Source organism: Polyodon spathula, chromosome 9 (genome assembly GCF_017654505.1).
Source record: "Polyodon spathula isolate WHYD16114869_AA chromosome 9, ASM1765450v1, whole genome shotgun sequence".
NCBI lineage: Eukaryota > Metazoa > Chordata > Actinopteri > Acipenseriformes > Polyodontidae > Polyodon > Polyodon spathula.
In genome coordinates this window covers 12,919,702-12,940,962 of record NC_054542.1, presented here as the reverse complement: position 1 = coordinate 12,940,962, position 21,261 = coordinate 12,919,702, and the positions used below count along the sequence as shown (strand labels likewise).

At 38.0% G+C, this 21,261-nt stretch overlaps 1 protein-coding gene across 1 annotated transcript in view; it reads left to right on the top strand.

Annotated features, from left to right (window-relative positions):
- LOC121321043 (E3 ubiquitin-protein ligase listerin-like) overlaps positions 1-16,029 on the top strand; it is a 49,897-nt gene extending 33,868 nt beyond the window's left edge. Inside the window, exons 16-26 of the mRNA XM_041259954.1 lie at positions 485-627; positions 1,708-1,843; positions 2,278-2,422; positions 3,758-3,971; positions 6,530-6,767; positions 7,485-7,565; positions 9,797-9,983; positions 10,405-10,576; positions 13,100-13,320; positions 13,856-14,050; positions 14,356-16,029. Coding sequence (XP_041115888.1) covers positions 485-627; positions 1,708-1,843; positions 2,278-2,422; positions 3,758-3,971; positions 6,530-6,767; positions 7,485-7,565; positions 9,797-9,983; positions 10,405-10,576; positions 13,100-13,320; positions 13,856-14,050; positions 14,356-14,607 — 1,984 coding nt within the window. The 3' untranslated portion in view covers positions 14,608-16,029. The remainder of the gene's footprint in view (positions 1-484; positions 628-1,707; positions 1,844-2,277; positions 2,423-3,757; positions 3,972-6,529; positions 6,768-7,484; positions 7,566-9,796; positions 9,984-10,404; positions 10,577-13,099; positions 13,321-13,855; positions 14,051-14,355) is intronic.
- The last annotated feature ends 5,232 nt before the right edge of the window (positions 16,030-21,261 follow it).

Here is a 21,261-nt window from a genome sequence, read left to right as displayed (position 1 = left end):
GGTTAAAATAAACAGGTATTATATAATACAAAATATTTGTATAAGAGACCTTTTTCAAACAAGTACTATCTGTTAACGAAGGTAAAAGTGCAGCCAGCTTGTCATTCTAGAATTATAAAGTGAATTTGCTGCTTACTGTTTTATTGACTGTAATAGGCTGAGGTTTTTAAGTCACAAATGTGTATGAAATTCAGTAATGCCAAGCATTAGAGTGCAAAGTCTTTTGAAGTATCACTGAGACACTTGAAAATGTCCCTGGGGTTCCGCATACTATTTTACAAGGCCTGGAAAGTCTTTTGGTGTATGTGTGGGCAGAGAGAAAGAGGATTATTAAGAGACGCTGGTGTACTAGCAATTAGTTTTTAATGGGATTTTTGTGTTTTGCTTCTTTTATAAGTGCTGGGTTACATGCGTCCTGCTGTGATCCCTATGAAAAAAGTCATCTGTAAAGAACGAGATTACTAATTATTTTCTTTTTTGTCAGCTTTTTCCCTTTGACAGAACAAAACCTCTGCACCATACAAGGTCTCTCACCCTTTTTGTTTAAAGAAGAAAAGGAATTGTTAATGAACTACTGTACTGCAGAACTTTTGAAGTGGGAAGACACTGATATTACCAGTATCCATGGTGATTAATGATTATTGCTTTATCAGTTATAGGTAACACTAACCAGAGTCCTGCGTCAACTGACTCTCATGCTCTTACATTCATAGATACACTACCATTCTCCACAGACTGAGTTTGTACAATAGGCTATACAGTGTGGTAGCTTTCTCTAATGGTCTGGATATATTTGAACATTAACTATCTTTACTATAAAATACCTGTTTATTCCTCTCGTGCCACCAGTTAAAAGGGAGCTATACCTGTGCTTTCGCAGAAATGATGTACCAGTTTTGTGGCTGTCGTACATAAAAACATTACCTGTTTTACAAGCAACTAATCCAGTCACATGTTCATTATTTTCATTCACTATGATTCCAAAAGAATTCCAGACTTCTGCTTTACCGCTCTAACTATTGTCCACTATATGATATAAACTATACGCTGTCTTTTGTTTCGCCTCTTCCACATACATTTTTAATATCACCGAGCAGACCGAACCGCAAGCCGCGAAAAAGTTCACATTCCGACCCAAAACTGACCCACTTTGTGGGTCACCTGCGGGTACCTGACCTGATGCAGGTCAGTCACTAGCAATTAGCAAATTCCTGATACATTATTCATGTTACAGGAAAATGACTACCGGGCTATTTACTAAATGAAGACAACAAGATCAAAATCGAATTTGTAGGTGCATTCAGGTGGCTTAGCAAGTCAGTGTAGCACGTTATTATTATTTAAAGCACCTGACGAAACGAGAAATATTACATTTTTCACCTTTTAAAATATCACTGCCCTTTTGTGATACTTGTCAGATATGATTGATCCCTGCTGCAGCCCCCTAATGCACTGAGGAAACAGAATAAAAAGGGTGGATACAGAAATAGAGGAACATAGAATGAAAAAGATGTTAAAAGATAAAATAAAAAAAACCTCAAGAAAAATGTGACTCCCCTTAACATACTGTTTTGTTAAACACAGTTCAAGATACTAACTTAAATAATCTTTGTTTCCCTTGTACTGGTAGCCTGGAAATGAGCATATTGTATTATATAGAGCATTACAAGAAATATATATTGTAGATTAAGCTATATTCTGTTGTAGGAGGATATGGGCACCTTGCTGTTATTCACTGTTGTTTAAAAAGTGGAGCTACTGGAGATCAAGAAATGCTAATGGAGGTTCTGAGAACAGTCATGGAATGGAGAAACCTCAAGGAAGATGTGTTCCTCTTTAACTTGTAAGTCCTTTAGAATATACACACACACACATACAGTACTGGCACAGTTTATGGCAACAACAAATGATTTACAGCAAGACAAGTGGCGATTGTATTGCCCTTTTTTCCTCACTCACCTTTACTAAATATCTTGGTATCCCTGAATTGATAATAGTCTCCTCTTTAAAAAAAATATGCTAAATATTTTAATGAGCAAGACATCTCACAAGTAGAATTGGGAATGGGGAATTTGTTGCCAGATAATTTAACTGGCTACTTGCTCACTAAATATCTTGGGATCCCTGAAATAAATAATTGTCTCCTCTTTAAAATGCTGTTAATGGTCTGTTTAGACCATTTATATTTACTCTAAATCATATACAGGTCACGCTATTTCTATTGCTGCTGAAGCTGTGTGGTAGTTCATGAATGTTGATTTTTTTTTTCCTTTACAGCAATCTGAAAGAAGCTTCTCCCAGCCTCCTGGTTTTTAATGTACAAATTATTCGGTTCATTTGCTGGTTGATCAGACGGTCCCCACCTTTTATGACCGACAGTCAATGGGATTTCATCTTGTGCTCCATGTTAGCCTGGCTGGAGGTAAAATAGTTTTGTAATTTGAGATGTTCTTTTTTTCAATTTCTTGTAACTTTTTGTACTTTGGACATATACGTCAACTTTTTCTGCAGTTATCTAAATATTAAGACTGAGTATTAAATGCGTTTAAACACACAGTAATCCTAACATGCAGCAAGCAGCATTCACCTTGGGGAAATCCTTGGGACTTTACCTTGATGCAATTGAACTGAGCTCAACCAGAATCCTCCTTTCCGAACCAGCAAAGTTGAGCTAACACTGAGCAGACCTCACTGAATATTGCTTTGACAAGTACATTATAAAGTATACTTGTGGGTTAACCCTTTAAGGACCGGGATCGTGTTAACACGATCATACTGAAGTGGGCTTCTAGGACTGCGATCGTGTAAACACGATTAAAAAAGCACTTTGTTTTGATTACTTACGGGGCCACCGTACTTTGCAGTACAGGCTTGAAACACACACACGGATAGGGGATAGGATGCTATTTCATGAACTAAAGGTATGTTTTTTTTTCCCTTATTACTGATAATACTGAAAAGAGTAACTTATTTTATTTATAACATAAAATAATGGACACTTCTCTCGATTTATTTGAGAAAATAAATCGAGTAGAGTCCATTATTGCTTATAAAGACCCCGAGAATAAACGTGTATTATGTCATTGCAGTCAGTTAGGTGAAACAATCTCTTGTGATTTGCCCAAACTTCAGTATTTTTCAGCAAAACTTTTAGGAAGTATTGTAAGGTCCCTCGGTTCATAGAAGAACACATTTTTATACATGTATCTCTAAGCGGAATACATAGTAAAAATTACTTTAAAAAAATGTTGAAAAAAAAAGCAAAAAGTGTATGGTTTCTGAAGTACTGTATAATGTTCCCCAGAGTGTTCTGAAAAAAAGACACCATTTGCAAGATGCTAGTGTAAAAAGATTATTTTTATTGAATTTTTATAGGAAGAGTCAACTACAGCCAAAAGCCGCCTGGTCCTGGGCGAGCATTGCACTGAAAAATGCTTGGTCCTGAAAAGGTTAATGGACTAAGCTGTAATAGGTTTTTCAAGTAGAATACTATTATTATTATTATTATTATTATTATTATTATTTATATAAACATGCACTGGAAATCATTATGAATATCTTGCTAGATACTCAGTATTCTGAACTAATCCACGTGTCAATTAGATATTCCCTGTTGTCAGCTCTGTTAATGTTCTTTTGATATGGTTTTTGTTTTGATTGATAAGTGAAGTTAGTTTGACAACTGTTACAGGGTTATCAGCAAAATAAATGTATGCAGACACTTTGTTTTCTAAATGTAGGCTTTACTTTCTTTCAGAGTGCAAGTGAGAATACCACCTCTTACTGGAATCCATGGGCCCAGGTTTTTGTCTGTCAGACTTGTAACTTAGTTACAGCTTTGAGTGAATTTTTCACAGGACCTGCACCCGATTTACTGGAGAAGCTCCCAGTAAACCTGATGAGCGAATGGAAAGAGTTCTTTACAGAAGGGGTGCACAGTCTGCTTTTGCCACTCTTTGTAAAAATCACAGGTGAGCCTGATAGATTATCACACAATAATTATGTTTGCAACAGTTAACAGCTCTACCATGAATTATCTGTACCAGTGGTCCTCAAAGTAATTTGGGCACAGGCATAAATTGATCTTACTTGGCTGTTTGCGGGCATGCTGACTTTTGCACTGCCTTCTCGAGACATACAGAGTGTGTGTGTATGTGTGTGTATATATATATATATACATACACATACACACACACACACACATAAAGTGCCTTGCAAAAGTATTCATACCAGCTTTGCACACAGTGTTGCTGTGATTTTGGCCCATTCTTCTTGGCAGATTTGCTCCAGGTTGTTCAGGTTGGTTGGACGACGCTTGTGGACCGCAATTTTCAAATAGTGCCACAGATTCTCAATGGGATTGAGATCAGGACTTTGACTGGGCCACTGTAGGACATTCACCTTTTGTTCTTGAGCCACTCCAATGTTGCTTTGGCCTTGTGCTTGGGATCATTGTCCTGCTGAAAGGTGAATTTCCTCCCAAGCTTCAGTTTTTTAGCGGACTGAAGCAGATTTTCTTGCAGTATTTTCCTGTATTTTGCTCCATCCATTCTTCCTTCAAATGTAACAAGATGCCCAGTCCCTGCTGATGAGAAGCATCCCCACAGCATGATGCCGCCACCACCATACTTTACTGTAGGGATGATGTGTCTTGAGGCATGGGCAGTGTTAGGTTTGCGCCACACATAGCGCTTTGAGTTTTGGCCAAAAAGCTCTGTCTTGGTCTCATCTGACCACAAAACCTTTTCCCACATCGCAGCTGGGTCACTCTCATGCTTTCTGACAAACTCCAGACGTGCTTTCAGATGGTACTTTTTGAGTAACGGCTTCTTTCTTGCCACCCTCCCATACAGGCCAGTGTTATGCAGAGCTCTTGAGATGGTTGACTGGTGCACCATTACTCCACTCCCAGCCACTGAACTCTGTAGCTCCTTCAAAGTGATTGTTGGCCTCTCTGTGGCTTCTCTCACAAGTCTCCTTCTTGTTTGAGTGCTGAGTTTTGAGGGATGGTCTTTTCTTGGCAGTGCCTGGGTGGTGTGATGCAGCTTCCACTTCCTGATTATTGATCCAACTGTGCTCACTGGGATATCCAAAAACTTGGATATATATTTTGTACCCTTTCCCTTTCCCTAATCTATGCATTTGTATTACTTTATCTCTAACTTCTGTAGAATGCTCTTTGGTCTTCATTTTCCTTCAGATTCACATCCTTACCAATGATCCTTCACAGGTGGAGGCCAATGGTAAGGTAATTATGTCCTCATTAGGGCAATTTCTTTCATCTGTGCAAACTGGGAGCTTCCACAGCACGGGTTTATTACTTATGCAAGCAAGATATTTCAGTTTTTTATTTTTCTTAAATATTTCCCAACATAAAACCAATGTCACCTTACAATAATTGATTCTGAGTTTCAGTGTTTAAAAATAAAATATCAAACAGAACGATTTTTCAATGTACCATTTGTAATTCGGTAATATGAGAGAATTGGTCAGGGGTCTGAATACTTTTGCAAGCCACTGTATGTATGTGTGTGTGTGTATGTATGTATGTATGTATGTGTGTATATATATATATATATATATATATATATATATATATATATATATATATATATATATATATATATATATATATATATAATTTTTTTTCTTTTAATATTTCACAAATTAAAAGGATAAATCCCATGATAGACTAATTAAACTTGCTGAGCTTTAATTTAGAAAAAATATATTTAAAAAGGGATACAAAAGCACTCCAGTAGCACTGAAGCTAGACAGTATGTAGGTTTTAAAAAATACTTCAGGACTTGCATGCTCTATACCAAAAGTGAAAGGAATATATTAGTGTTAGATTAGTTAAAAACATTTCGCTCTTTGCAATAATTGTTACACGGGTAAGATACATTTTCTTCTTCTGCTCAGTAGTGTTTTGCATGTGTTTTAGTAGGGATATTCAAAGTACAATTAGTATTAGGCTTGTGCATTTTAACTATATTGATGATTTTATTTAGACTAAAACAACTGGGATTTCATTTTGTGAAGTATAGGAGGTTAAACAGTTGTGGTGTGATGTGCTCTTTATGAAATGTTTTCGCGTTACCATTTTTTTGATAACTCTATTTTTAAACAGCTCGATTATTGAACCGAAATATATTTTTGCTACCGTTTATTGAGTTACTGAAATACCGACCCATCCCTAATGGCAGGATACAATAACAGCAGCATACAAATCCCAGAGGTGCCGTTTGTTTAGTAGCTATCTGGGGCATTGGAGGTCAAAAAGGATACAAAAGGAATGTAGAACCCGCTACTGGCAGCTGCTCTACTGAGAGTGGAAGGAATCAATGCTTGCTACCTGATCCACTGCTGTTACACTTTCAAGCACGGCAAAGCTTTGTGTGGTTTGGAACAAACACATACGATGTCAATTGTGCATCCTCTGTGCACAAATTTCTCAGTGAAATTATATTAATGGGTAATTTCCTGTGGTTGTATGAACACTAATTTTGTTTGTTGTTTATTTGTACAGAAGAATTCTCTGAAACAGACGATCCCCTTTTCCCTCTTCCTGTGTTGAAGGCAGTAGGTGATGCACTGACCTACATTCCTGTTCAGCAATTGACCCAAAATAATCTGCAGCCTAAATTTGTGGCGGGCCAAAAAACAAATTTACCTGACAAACTGCAGACGCTGCTGAACACCATAACACCACTGCTTTTGTTTAAGGCTAGGCATGTCCAGATCTCAGTCTACTATATTTTACACAAGTAAGTAAACTGGTTTAAATAATCCACCTGATTCATATGTGGTAAAATAAGTTTTGAACTGTGAGTGTGCTTTAATGTTGTGGTCTCTCCCCCCGCCTCCCCAGCAAGAACTTATCTAGTGCCTGCTGTGAAAATACTTTAAAGTTTATAAGCATATAGCAGTTTCCTAAAATGCCATTTAGTTATTTATATTTAGTTAGTTACATGGCCATTTAGTTATTTGTAATTGAAAACTGCAGAAATGTCCTAATTGGTTTTAGTGTTGGTTTAAGGAACCTTTTTTTTTGTTTATTTTTTGTTTTGCAAGTTTCTTTTTCAGTAACTGCATGAATCAATTAGGAATTTACAAATGTCCCATTGATGTTCATCTGTTAAAGTGGAGTCTGTTATAAGCCCATGTTTTGCACCAAATATAAAGTACTTTGGCAAAAAGCGTACTCTTGTCTTTTGTTTTGCATTTTAATTGAGTTCATGAATTTAAATGAACTTTGTAATAACTCACTTTACCCCGTACTGGGTTTCTTTCTAGTTCTGTCTGTGTTCTGTATCCAATTATATGTTCTGCCTGAATGCTGTGCATTTACTAAAATAATGTGCACCTCTTTTGCTTTTGAAAATGACTCAAACGATGGTGCTCCCAATTTGCAAATACAATGTTAATTGACTTTCGTTTAAATTTAAATGTTCTCATAGTTTTTTGTTGATTTTTTTTGTCAGGGTAATGCCCCAGCTCCCTGAGTTCGATAATGAAAATGACAACACAAAATCTGATGATGAAGAGGAGGAAGAACCATGTTTGTAAGTGCTTTTTCGTGCACATTTTAGATGCAAGTTGAAGATATTACCTATCTTTCAACAGTCTGTAACTAGAGCAGAGTAGGTTTAAAGATGAATGGATGAAATACTCCAGAAAACTGAACATATAACCAAAGTTGTAATTTATGTAGTTAGGGTTGAAAATGCTCAGGATTTAATTCCTTTTAACTTTGAACCATAAGTGCAGGTCTGAATCACAACCTTGCGTATTTATGGGAGCTGCCACATTGTCAAAACCTCATATCTCACTAGCCATTTGAGATACAGTGGCTCTCAAAAGTATTCACCCCCCCGTGGACTTTTCCACATTTTATTGTGTTACAACATGGAATCAAAATTGATTTAATTAGGAGTTTTTTGCCACTGATCAACACAAAAAAAGTCCATAATGTCAAAGTGAAAAATAAAATCTACAAATTGTTCTAAATTAATTATAAATATAAAACAGAAAATAATTTGATTGCATAAGTATTCACCCCCTTGAGTCAATTATTGGTAGAGGCACCTTTGGCAGCAATTACAGCCATGAGTCTATTTGGATAAGTCTCTACCAGCTTTGCACATCTGGACACTGCAATTTTTGCCCATTCTTCTTTGCAGAATTGCTCAAGCTCTGTCAAGTTGGATGGGGACCTATGGTGAACAGCAATTTTCAACTCTTTCCACATATTCTCAATTGGATTGAGGTCCGGGCTTTAACCGGGCCACTCCAGTGTGGCTTTGGCTGTATGTTTGGGGTCATTGTCCTGCTAGAGATTAATCTTCTCCCAAGTCCCAGGTCTCTTGCAGACTGCAGGTTTTCCTACAGGATTTCTCTGTACTTTGCTGCATCCATTTTGCCCTCTATCTTCATGAGCTTTCCAGGCCCTGACGCAGAGAAGTATCCACATAGCATGATGCTGCCACCACCATGCTTCACGGTAGGGATGCTGTTCTCAGGATGCTGTGCGGTGTTAGGCTTGCGCCAAACATAGCGCTTAGCGTTGAGGCCAAAAAGCTCTATTTTGGTCTCATCAGACCATAGAATCTTCTTCCACTTGGTCTCAGAGTCTCCCACATGCTTTCTGGCAAACTAGCCGAGACTTGATGTGAGTTTTTTTCAACAATAGCTTTCTTTTTGCCACTCTCCCATAAAGGCCAGTTTTGTGAAGTACCCGGGCTTTTGTTTCTGTATGCACAGTGTCTCCCAGCTCAGCCGTGGAAGACTGTAACTCCTTTATAGTTGCCATAGGCCTCTTGGTGGCTTCCCTGACTAGTGCCCTTCTTGCTCAGATACTCAGTTTTTGAGGACAGCCTGTTCTAGACAGATTCACAGTTGTACCATATTCTCTCTATTTCTTAATAATGGACTTTACTGTGGTCTGGGGGATATTCAATCCCTTGGAAATGTTCTTATGTCCTTCCGCTGATTGGTGCTTTCAAAGAACCTTATTCCGGATTTGCTTTGAATGTTCCTTCATCTTCATGATGTAGTTTTTTTTAGGTAATGTACTAACCAACTGTGGGACCTCCCAGAGACAGGTGTGTTTAACCTGAAATCATGTGAAACACCTTAATTGCACACAGGTGGACTCCATTCACTAATTATGTGATTTCTAAAGACAATTGGTTGCACCAGAGCTTATTTAGGTGTGTCATAGCAAAGGGGGTGAATACTTATGCAATCCGTTATTTTCAGTTTTATATTATTGACTTTTTTTTTTGTGTTGATCAATGGCAAAAACTCCTAATTATATCCATTTTGATTCCATGTTGTAACACAATAAAATGTGAAAAAGTCCAAAAGTCCAATACTTTTGAGAGCCACTGTAGCGACTTCATATTTACAAGGTTATAGAAATGTGTTGGTAGCCATGATATTGGCATCTGACCTCATATGGAGGCTATTTTGAGGTCATGTGACTTGTCTTGTTTTCATTTAGCACATTTAGATTTTCTTTAAGTTCCCTTACCAATTAGCCTGTTAAAAAATTAACCCTTTCACTGACACATGGTTCTACCCTTAATGTTATTGTTACAGACCACATGCTTTAAAGTTGTATCTTGTGGTACACATCTGTATTATACGATTCTCACAAAGTTCTATTAAAGGTAGTGGTAACTGAACATTATCTGTTTCAGTGCCCCACTGTTTTAACCTCTGCCAGTATTAATGGTACAGACCACTCACTTTCAGACAATACCCACTAACTTTTTTTAACTCTACATTTTAGGTCCCCCCCTGCAGCACTGATGGCTATACTTGGTGCAACAGAGGAATTACTTGATGATATTCTGGGGAGTGTTCAGGTTGGAGAGTTTGCAGTTGTACAGCCATTAAGTGAAGAATATTGTTGCATACTAGGATATCTACTTACTTGGAAATTAATTCTTACTTTCTTCAAGGCGTCCTCATCTCATGTAAGTTTAATATACTTGTAAATAGCGTATAATCATAAGTTGTGGTAAGGGTACATTTATCATAAGTTTTCAAACAGAATCATGATTTAGATCTTAGTTCTGTTTAATCAAGATTGTACTAGCTCTTCAATGCCTTATTACCATTAACATTCCCTTAACCATTCTCTCATGGTACTGCAGAAATAAGCTGGATGGTTACAGTAATGTACACTATTGATGATGGTTTATTTAATAGCTTTATATATGGAATGTGTTCAAATTTCAACATAAATCATTCATCTTTTCTAATTATATAATGTATTAATTAGCTCCATGTTAAATACAAAAATACACAAAATATTCAGACTTGGGCCTCTGAGAATCTGCTAGCAACTGCTGGTTTGTAATGGTCTAGCTGACTGTGACCTTTTGTTTGCTGCAGTTAAGGGTCCAGTATTCACACTACCTCCGGAAAACCAAATGCCTGCACAAGCTGCTTTTCCATCTCTTTCGGCTAATGCCTGACAATCCAGTGTATCCTGGACAGACAGCGGAGCCTGGGAGCAAGGAAACCAGAACGTTTTTTACAGAGGACCTTCACCTTTCAGTTCTCAGTAAGTGTGAGATTTAGACATGTTTCTATTCAGCACAAACTGTTTCTTATTTTTAGTTTGTTTAATTCAGCTTGTTTACTTTTTGTATACTTAAGTTAACAGTAACAATGTATATACATTTGAATGATTTATTTGTAAACTTAATTGATCACGTCATCCGCATTTACGTTATGAAATGTTTATTTGCAGTGTTTATTGTTGTCCACAAATATTACATCATCTTCATATTCTGTTTGTGAGTAAAAAGATATGACCCAGTAATACTATTTCAGGGGTAGATTAAGGTATTTGCTGATTGTCCCACTCTGTACTGCAGTAAAACTCGTAGGCCATTTAAAAAAGGTAATGTTTTATGTACAATATATCAAAATATAATCTTTAAATGTATGAGGGCCCCGATGATCCTAACTGCCCCATCAACTCACTGGAGAAATATATAATGAAATGCCTGAAGAATCCAGCTTTCTTCTTACCTACAAACTGGACTAGATACAACCATGACCGATAATAATGTCTGGTATACTTGCAAACCATTAAGACACAATTAAATCGGTGACATAATGGCAAAAAATGAGTTTAAAAATGATGTCTTGTACACTAATTTTATAGAGAAACTCAGTCAATATTTTTATAATGAAGGACTATATTTTGTAATGGAGGACTCTAATTTTAGAGTGCTTATGTGGAAGGATATATATATATATATATATATATATATATATATATATATATATATATATATATATATATATATATATATATATAAATCTCAAAAGTATTCACTCCCTTAGACTTTTCCACATTTTATTGTGTTACAACATTTAATCAAAATTGATTTAATTAGGAGTTTTTGCCACTGATCTCCACAAAAAAGTCCATAATATCAAAGTGAAAACTTAAATCTACAAATTGTTCTAAATTAATTACAAATACAAAACAGAAAATAATTGATTGCATAAGTATTCACCCCCTTGAGTCAGTATTTGGTAGAGGCACCTTTGGCAGTAATTACAGCCATGAGTCTATTTGAATAAGTGTCTACCAGCTTTGCACATCTGGACACTGCAATTATTGCCCATTCTTTTTGGCAAAGTTGCTCAAGCTCCATCAAGTTGAATGGGGACCTTTGGTGAACAGCAATTTTCAACTCTTTCCACATATTCTCAATTGGATTGAGGTCCGGGCTTTGACTGGGCCACTCCAGGACATTGACCTTTTTGTTTTTAAGACACTCCAGTGTGGCTTTGGCTGTATGTTTGGGGTCATTGTCCTGCTGGAAGGTGAATCTTCTCCCAAGTCCCAGGTCTCTTGCAGACTTTAGTAGGTTTTCCTCCAGGATTTTTCTCTACTTTGAAGCATCCATTTTGCCCTCTATCTTCACGAGCTTTCCAGGCACTGATGCAGAGAAGCATCCCCATAGCATGATGCTGCCACCACCATACTTCACTGTAGGGATGATGTGTCTTGAGGCATGGGCAGTGTTAGGCTTGTGCCAAACATAGCGCTTAATGTTGAGGCCAAAAAAGCTGTATGGTCTCAGAGTCTCCCACATGCCTTCTGGCAAACTCTAGCCAAGATTTGATGTGAGTTTTTTTCAACAATGGCTTTCTTTTTGCCACTCTCCCATAAAGGCCAGTTTTGTGAAGCACCCAGGCTATTGTTGCCGTGTGCACAGTGTCTCCCAGCTCAGCCGTGGAAGACTGTAACGCCTTTAGAGTTGCCATAGGCCTCTTGGTGGCTTCCCTGACTAGTGCCCTTGTCGCCCAGATACTCAGTTTTTGAGGATGGCCTGTTCTAGACAGATTCACAGTTGTGCCATATTCTCTCCATTTCTTAATAATGGACTTTACTGTGCTCCGGTCGGCCAGGGTGTCCTCGGCTCACCACCCACCAGCAACCCCTGTAGTCTGGCCTGGCGCCTGTGGTCCTGTTAGCTGCCCGGGAGCTGCGTTGTCCTCTTGGGCGGCTGCATGGTGAATCCGCAGTGTGTAAAGAAGCGGTCGCTTCGGAGGACAGTGTGTGTTCGTCTTCGCCACTCCCGAGTCAGCACAGGGGTGGTAGCGGTGAACCAAGCATAAATAAATAATAATTGACCATTTCAAATTGGGAGAAAATAAAAAAAAATAATAATTGGCAACGACTAAATTTAAAAAAAAAAAAAATTATTTTATATATATATATATATAATATAATCGCTCGAATACCTAGATATCGGAAATATATAGTAATATAATGTGAATATAATATCTAATATATATATATATAATAAAATTTTATTTTTAGGAAAATTTTTAAAAACTCCTATTAAAAACATGTTGGTATTTGTGAATGCACTGTATGTCAGTCTGTAAAGAAAAAGATTACATATATATTATATTGACCACCAGATAGTAGGTCATGCTCACAAGATATTATCTTGTGAGCACGATTTTATATATATATATTTTTCATGTCCCTTCCTGGGCTCTGTACTTAAGTGTCTTTGGTATATAATAATTATTTTTTTTGGCAACTTACTTTCAGAAACAGAATATTTGCCCTCAGAGATTGCACATTTGGCTTGTTCCGTGTACTACATTACATTGAAGGATTTACCAGCAATGGTCCGTCTTTGGTGGAAAGGCCAGGAAAAGCGTGTGTTTAACACTGTTGATAAATTTACCAGCAAATATGTCAGTAATGTGCTGTCATGCCAGGAAATTTCATCAGTACAAACAAGCACACAAACTTTTGAGAACATGACAGTAAGTATGTGCTCTCCTTTGTAATTTATTATTATTATTGATGATGATGGTGATTAAATATAATTGTAAACATCTGTGAACTCACTTGCAAGTCTTCCAGTCCAGTCTTGTGCGTAAAGTTGTTCCGGACAGGTTCAATAAATAATGAAGGACTTGTTTGGAATAAAGTCCAGGACTAATGGAGAATCTGAGTTGTGAAGCTGTAAAGAATACTTTATGAGCACTCAGCTACTCACAAGAGCAAACACAAACTTGAATATGCATTCAAATAGTGTTCGGTAGAATTTCATTTGCAATCCAAAAGGAATGCAATTAATTAAATGTCTCTTCGAGAAGTGTGTGAGAGAGGTGAATTTTAGAACCAAACTGCTTTAAACAGCTGTGTCTGTGGGAAGTTATAATACAAAAATATTTTTCTGAGACACGTCAAATGAATGCTTTTTTTTAACCATGTTTCTGAAATGCCAGACATCTTTATTTAATATTGCAACCTGACAGATCATATATCAAGACCCTTTTTTGTGTCCCCTGCTAGGTAAAGGCGCGCTCTACAACACGAGAAGTAATTGCTACGTACTCCGTGGAAGATATATTTATTGAGCTAGTAGTGCAGCTGCCTCAGAATTACCCTCTGGGGTCAATATCTGTGGAAAGTGGAAGGCGTGTTGGCATTGCTGTTCAGCAGTGGCGCAACTGGATGCTTCAGCTTAGTACTTACCTCACCCATCAGGTAAAGTTCATTTTAGATGTTTATACTTTGTTGACAAAAATTCTCAACTCAATTTCAGACCACCTATACTGATCAAGGAGGAATACCTAAATTCAGTTCAGAATTGGTCAGAAATGCCAATTTGCTGAACCAATAAGACCTTTTCTATGCCTTGGAACAAGAATATAATCTAGTAGAGGTTTATACTGATAGGTAACATAAAGGTTACCAATCCTTTTTGTGTGTGTGTGTGTGTGTCCCCGTCCAACAAAAACTGTTTGAAGTGCAAGATTAACAATAAGCATTTTGTGATGTTTCTGTTTCAGAATGGTAGTATTATGGAAGGCCTGGCATTGTGGAAGAACAATGTAGACAAGCGCTTTGAGGGGGTTGAAGACTGCATGATCTGTTACTCTGTTATTCATGGTTCCAATTATTCACTTCCAAAGTTCTCAGATTTTATCCTGACTACGGTAATTTCACAGTGCAGAGCCAGTGGGCTTTCTCTCAACCTCTGGCTCTCACTTGCTCCCAGGGTCTACAGGCCTTTCTCCTTTATCCTGCAGTTTGCAAGATGACTCATGGATCGCAGGACTATATGAACTCGCTTGGTGTCTACAGGAACTGAAGTGAATACGGCTCCATTCATCTGGACTGTTCTTTCGGCTATCAGCTGGCCTTGACATCGAGGATTTGCTCTCTTGGACATGACTGTTTCTACTTGACTACCTGCGTCTGGTGATTTTACTGCCCTTCGTGGAATTGAACTAAGTGACCGAACATCGAAGTCAACATTGGGGATTCACCCTTCCAAATCAGACTAGCCTTTTTATTTTACATTTTTTTATTTTAATAGTTTAAAATAAAAAAAATGTGTTTTCAGATTTGAATTTATGAACAGCTTCTGTGTGTCCCGGACATTTGTATATACGGTGGGCGATTTTTGACTTGTATAGTTCTGTGTGTGTTAGGTATGGCTGGGGGTGGGGGGGGAGGTTGGGACTCTATTTAAAGAGAGATTTTGTTTGCCCAGAGATAAATGTACGCAATTGCTTCAAAAACTTAATTTGCCATGCCTCTCAGCAGATGAGTCAGCTGCTCTTAGCACTCCATTTTCCTTGGATGAACTGAAGGAGGCTTTACATGATATGAGCAAAGGTAAATCCCCAGGGTTTGATGGTATTCCACCTGAATTTTTTCTCTCTTTTTGGAATCAGTTGGGTCCCCTTCTATTGGAAATGATATAAACTGCTATTGATAAGGATTATTTTGACAGATATATTAATTCAGCTATTATATCCTTATTACTGAAGAAAGATAAAGACCCTACTATATGTGCGAGCTACCAGCCTCTTTCATTGATAAACTCAGATGTCAGGCTATATGCCAAGGTGCAATCACGCCACCTTGAATTCCATATGACTAAACTTATTCATCTCAATCAAACAGGTTTTATTAAAACCCACCTAGCCTCCGATAATGTTCGCTGCTGTCTTCATATCATCTACATGGCTATGGATATCGATACCCCGTGCGCTGTTCTTTCTTTAAATGCTGAAAAGGCTTCCAATTGCCTGGAATGGCAATGGTGCTCACAGGCAGTAAATGCTCATCCCAGTTCACTATCTCTAGATGCACTCGTCAAGGCTGTCCGCTCTCCCCTCTATTATTTGCTCTGTCGATTGAACCACTTGTCTATCACTCATTCCCCTGTTATTCTCAATAACATGCAGCATCATTTTTCACTCTATGCCGATGACATATTATTATTTGTTAATAATGTTCCCCAACTGCTTTCTCAGCTATTATCTATTTTAGAAAATTTTAGTTTATTGTCAGCATACAAAATTAATGAGTCTAGGTCCATTCTAATGCCCCTGAATACTGCAATGAGGGACATAGTTTTGAACATACCAATGGTTAACCGTTTGCAGTCCATTTATTCAGCGCTTGTTAGGCGCGTCAGGTCCAATTTATTTTCACACGTGATGTTTAGTTTACACACACTGTTTAATGTATTTATTTTTTCCTCAGAGTAAAACAGGTTTAAAAGGCATTGAATCGCAAAATGACACTCAGTACTGTATCTCCAGCTAAGCCCCACCTCTTATTCGCTGTATTTTTCACATACCTCTTTATAAACGTGCACACTGATTAAATCCTCTTCTGGTCACTCATTTTATCACCAAACTTCTCAATAATGCAATCCAAGCCATTATTTTATTACTGTAACATCTCAAAAAGCTCTGCAAATTTCTGTGATATTCTTTGAGCGCTGCATCTCATTTCAAGACTGCATCTCCAGAATAAAAATGAATGTACTTCCATGCATTAATTTTTTTAGCTCTATGTTTCCACTTTCTCCTCCTACTAGATATTGCGATAAATTGCACTCCATGATCTCTAAATTTACATAGCGACGAAAGCGGCCATGTGTACCCTGCAGCACAAGAAATCCACCGGGGGAACTGTCCTTACTAAACTTTAAATACTATTTTCAGTCATTTATGCTGTACCCAATTACAGTCTGGCTTGATTCTAATGCTCCAGTCTCATGGTGATTGTTAGAGGAACACCTAGGATCTCCACGAAGACTTCAAGACCTGGTTTATTCCGGTGTTCCTCTCAAACAGCTCGGTTTTGGCTATATAATCTCTCATTTAGTTATGATTTGGTGCTTAGTGGAAAAACATACAAAACTTCAAATAAATTGGAATTCTTATTCATCTATTTGTCATAATTTTGCACTCCTATCAGTCAGTCATCTCTTTTCATTTCCTCTGTGGAGAGATAAGGGAATACATACTCCTGTGGATATTTGTAGAAATAAATGCCTTCACACATTCCAAGATCTACAATCACAATATAATTTACCAGGTATATCATTCTTTTCTTCTACCTCTGTCTTCGCTCTGCAATGCATGTCTATGATATGTAGACACAAGGAACAAAACTAAAGGGTTGGTTTTCACACTTTATATTCACCTACTAAAGGTCTCATATAAACCTTTGGTGGTCAATACTATTTGGAACAGGGATTTATCTTCTGAAAATGAAGGAATTTATTGGGAAACTCTCTGGGATAATTCCTTTTTACAAATGTTCTGAGTGTCCCCGGATGTAGGCTTGTTCTGGGAGTCAGTTTCTTCAGCTTTGTCAAAATTTACGTTTATACCCTCATATGTAAATGGCAAAGGGCTCTTTGGGGATCGATGGTAAGAATGACAAGGTCCTGAAAAAACTATGCTATAAGGGAGCGGTCTCCAGGGGATTCAGATTTATCTAGTGGAATAAAATAGTCTGAATTGGTTGATCTCCTATTGATCTACAGAAGTTGTACCAGACGGAATATGAATTTGAGTAATTAAATGGGAGGGGGCAGACTGTCTTAGCTGATGCGCTAGAATTTTACTGGTTGACAGGAGAAATGAAAGAGTACTGTCTTGAAGATGGAAATTGAAAGCGGCAAGCGTCAGAGATCCCATACTGTTCAAGGAAGGTGCTAATAGCTTAAGAGGTCTTTGAAGGTGAGACAGGTTTTGAGGAAATGTGTAAAATTACCCCCCCCCTCCCCGATACAATGACATAGTGACCATTTGGGTCTTTGCTCACCTGAGAGGCAGCAAAAGGAGTGTCTTTATGAATAAGAATAACAGTACCCCTGGCCCTGCCGTGGAAGCCAGAATGAAACAACTGCCTCACTCATACCTTACGTATGCTGAAATGATTGGCTGTGCAAAGATGGGTCTATTGGAGAAAGGCAATGTTCACCTTAATTTGTTGGAGATGGGATAGGACCTTATTGCGCTTCACCTAAAATTCCAGCTTGCAAAGTTGCATTGCAACCTGCTCTGCAGGCCCCACTACTTGAGTGTGCCATCATAAGAGAAGGAACAAAATACACAATCAGTGAGAACTGCCCAGACCATTGCAAAACAGAAGTGAAGCAGCATTCTCCACCACTGATTATACAATTTTATGTGACACAACAAAAAGGACATAAGCCCCAAATAGAGAAAGAGAAAAAGACACATCACCCCCCCCAAATGGAGTGACATTTTCCTATTCTGTAACTGTCACTTCCCATACACTTACCTTGCATTATCATTATCTCTTGCACTCATTGCCATTATTGGTCTTGTTCATCATCTTCATTGTTAGAAATATATTGCTTCATGCTCTTTCATGTATTCTTTTATGTATGGGCTAAATGTCTGTCCATGTGTGCCCTAATCTACTTGTGCCTTACCTGCAGGTTCTCCATGTGTCTTCCCAAAGAATACTTGTCTGCACCTGTGATGACGCTTCTCCCATTCCCTGTCTGTCTCTCTCTGTAGTAGTACTTGTAAGGATAGCCAAAAACACTTCAGTCTGTGTTGAGCACTTTCCTTGGCACATGTGTCTCAGCATCTGTATTCTGGTTACAACCCAGCTGATAAAGGAATGAGCGTTTCAGTGTAAAATGGAGCGATCAAAAAAAGAAGCCAAGTTAGAAGCAACAATTGTGTGAATGTTGGGCCCCAACACCTTTCCAATTGTGCCTATTTGCTTGATGTTTGACAAGGTTGCCCCAATTGCTTCTCCTAACTTGGGCTTTTGTGTTTGATATCACCACTTTAAAAGGCTGTTGCATTTTTCTAACTTTGTTTTTTTACATTGACAATGTTTTTGTTATAGAAATCACTTCTTTTTTTACTTCATCAAATAATGAATAAAGCGAGGGAAAGATATTCGAGAATGTGTATGGTAAATAGACAGACAGAAAAGACGAGAGTAATAAGTAGAGTAATATAACAGAAATGAGAAAATTTTTTAAAGTAAATTAAGGGTAGAAGGGACTTTTGGACAGTATTGAAAGTGTAAACATTGTATGCTTTTAGTTGCAAATGTACATCCATGAGTGGTGAAAACAATGTCTATTTTGGTAGGTACTGATATATTGATATTTATGTAGGTATAAAACTACAATGTTATGAATGGTTAAAAAGGTACATATGCATGTCAGTGCTAAAGGGTAGTATACTAACACATTTTAATGCTGAAAAAAAAAAAAAAAAAAAAAAAAAAATATATATATATATATATATATATATATATATATATATATATATATATATATATATATATATATATATTCTCCTTGTTATATAGATGTGTCACAAAGATAGCTGTAGTGGGTGACGTCAGACCAAAACCAGGAACCAACAAATAAACAACAGAGAGGTGGAGTTTGGTGAAAATCTGCAACATCTTGCTGCTCACCTCTATTGAAGGGTTCTCCTAAGAAGTGACAAATATCCACAGCAGTTAGAGATGCAGTGGGTGGCAAATGATCATAGTTGTAAACAAAACTACTTGTAGCCTCTTGTTGACTGTTTTAATGAATCCTTCAGAGGCTGCAAGTGAAGAAGGAACTGCAATGTTGCATTTGCATAGCATGAGGTGAAATTGGGGTTGCTCAAGCCTCTGAATGGATATGTAACTGCAAGTGTTCTCTTAGAAGATTGAGGCTTTTGCTGTTCCTGAACATTAGTGATGTCTCGGTGAATGAAAATCACTCAATCTTTTATCTTGTGTCCCTTTTGCTTGTTGGTCTCCTTCAAGCTTATCAACTTAAGGCACTAAATCCCCTGAGCCTATTGTACTCTGCAACTGCAGCTGAGGTGCCTTAATGCGGGTGGGGTCAAAAAGTTGATAAGGTGGACACAGCTTAAGGATGTCACTCTGGAAATAGCAATGAAACTTTGCCCATAGGGGGAAATAGAGTTACTAAGATCCATCATAACTGTTTTTAGAGTCATACCCTGGCATTTGTGGATGGTGATTGCATGAGTACCAATCACTGGGAACTGCCCTGTCCATGATTTCAGTATTTGAGGTGACTCCATTATTAAATTTGATGGTTATGGTTTTGACCATATTTGTGTTTTCCAGATAGTAGGAAAAAGCTTGAATCTTCCCTATGGCCCCATTGATGAAATCAGTGGCAATGTCAATGTTCTTGTGAAGCACCAGTTTAAAGCCTATTTTGACTTGTATGGTAGTTTCCAGTCCAGCTGTATGACTGCAGTCAGCCTTTTAAGCATTCATTTTTTTCAGCACTTTTCTCTAGAAGTTACAAGGGCAGTCCACAGCCCATAAGATGAATGTCCTCTCCAGGCATATGATCAAGCACGGCAGTCTGGATCTGGTTACAGGCATCTACAGCAGGCATGACGCAGGTTGAGCTTGCATCTTTGTCATCTAAGTCTTTCATATGTTTGAGAATTTGTTTTTTTGTAGCTGGAAATCTTTCCGTAGGTATCAAGCATCAAGTCAGCAATCTTCGATCAGCTTGATTGGTGGCTCCGAGTTGAGCACGGTTAAGAAGATTACCAAAATTTCTGTCCTGTTTCTCGTGCATATTAAGTGTTGATCATAGGCAAACAAATTCCACAGATTCCATGGAGCCAGTCAGTTTGTGCAATTCCTCTAGAGTAACTGGCACATAAGGTGGATTCTGATGCACAGGTGGAAGCTGTAGCAAATCCCCCAGAAGTAAGATGTTGGTTTTTCCAAACCAGCCATCACTTGTGTTAGCAGTCTGGAAAATCTCACACAAAGATGGATGTACAATAAGGTGACATTGGAAATCATGGAAACCTCATTAATAATGAGGAGAGTCACATCTCTCATGTTTGTATGAAGGCATTGCAGTACCTCATCAGAGAGGTTATGATACACCTGTGTTTTTCCATGTTCCACTGGAACCATTAGTATTCTGTGAATGGCCATCCCATCGATATTGTAAGCTGCAACTCCAGTGGGTGCTGTGATTGCCACTTCTTTTCTCTGGCTTTGTTTCACCCATGCTGTGACAGTTTGAATAAGAAAAGTCTTCCCTGTGCCTCCAGTGCCCCTTGCAAAGATATGGAGGATGGGGGCATTTGTTTCAGTTTGTTGTTGCAAAGTTTTGGCAATGTGGTCAAACACTCTCTGCTGATCTTTATTAAGGCGCTTGAGCACGTCTTCTAAATTTTGTAGAAGAGTTTCTGCCTCTACATCTCTGAATTCAGCCATTGCCTCTGCAGCCCGCCGAGGAGCAAACGGAACTTGATTTTCAGGTCCTTCTGTTTCAAGCTCATTATCCTCTTTAGCCTCTATTCCCTTTTTTGTTTCTGCTCTACTAGTTGGGTTAACGCCTCATCAGCTGCAGCTATTTGTTGTAGTTGGTCATGATAGGCCATAGCTTT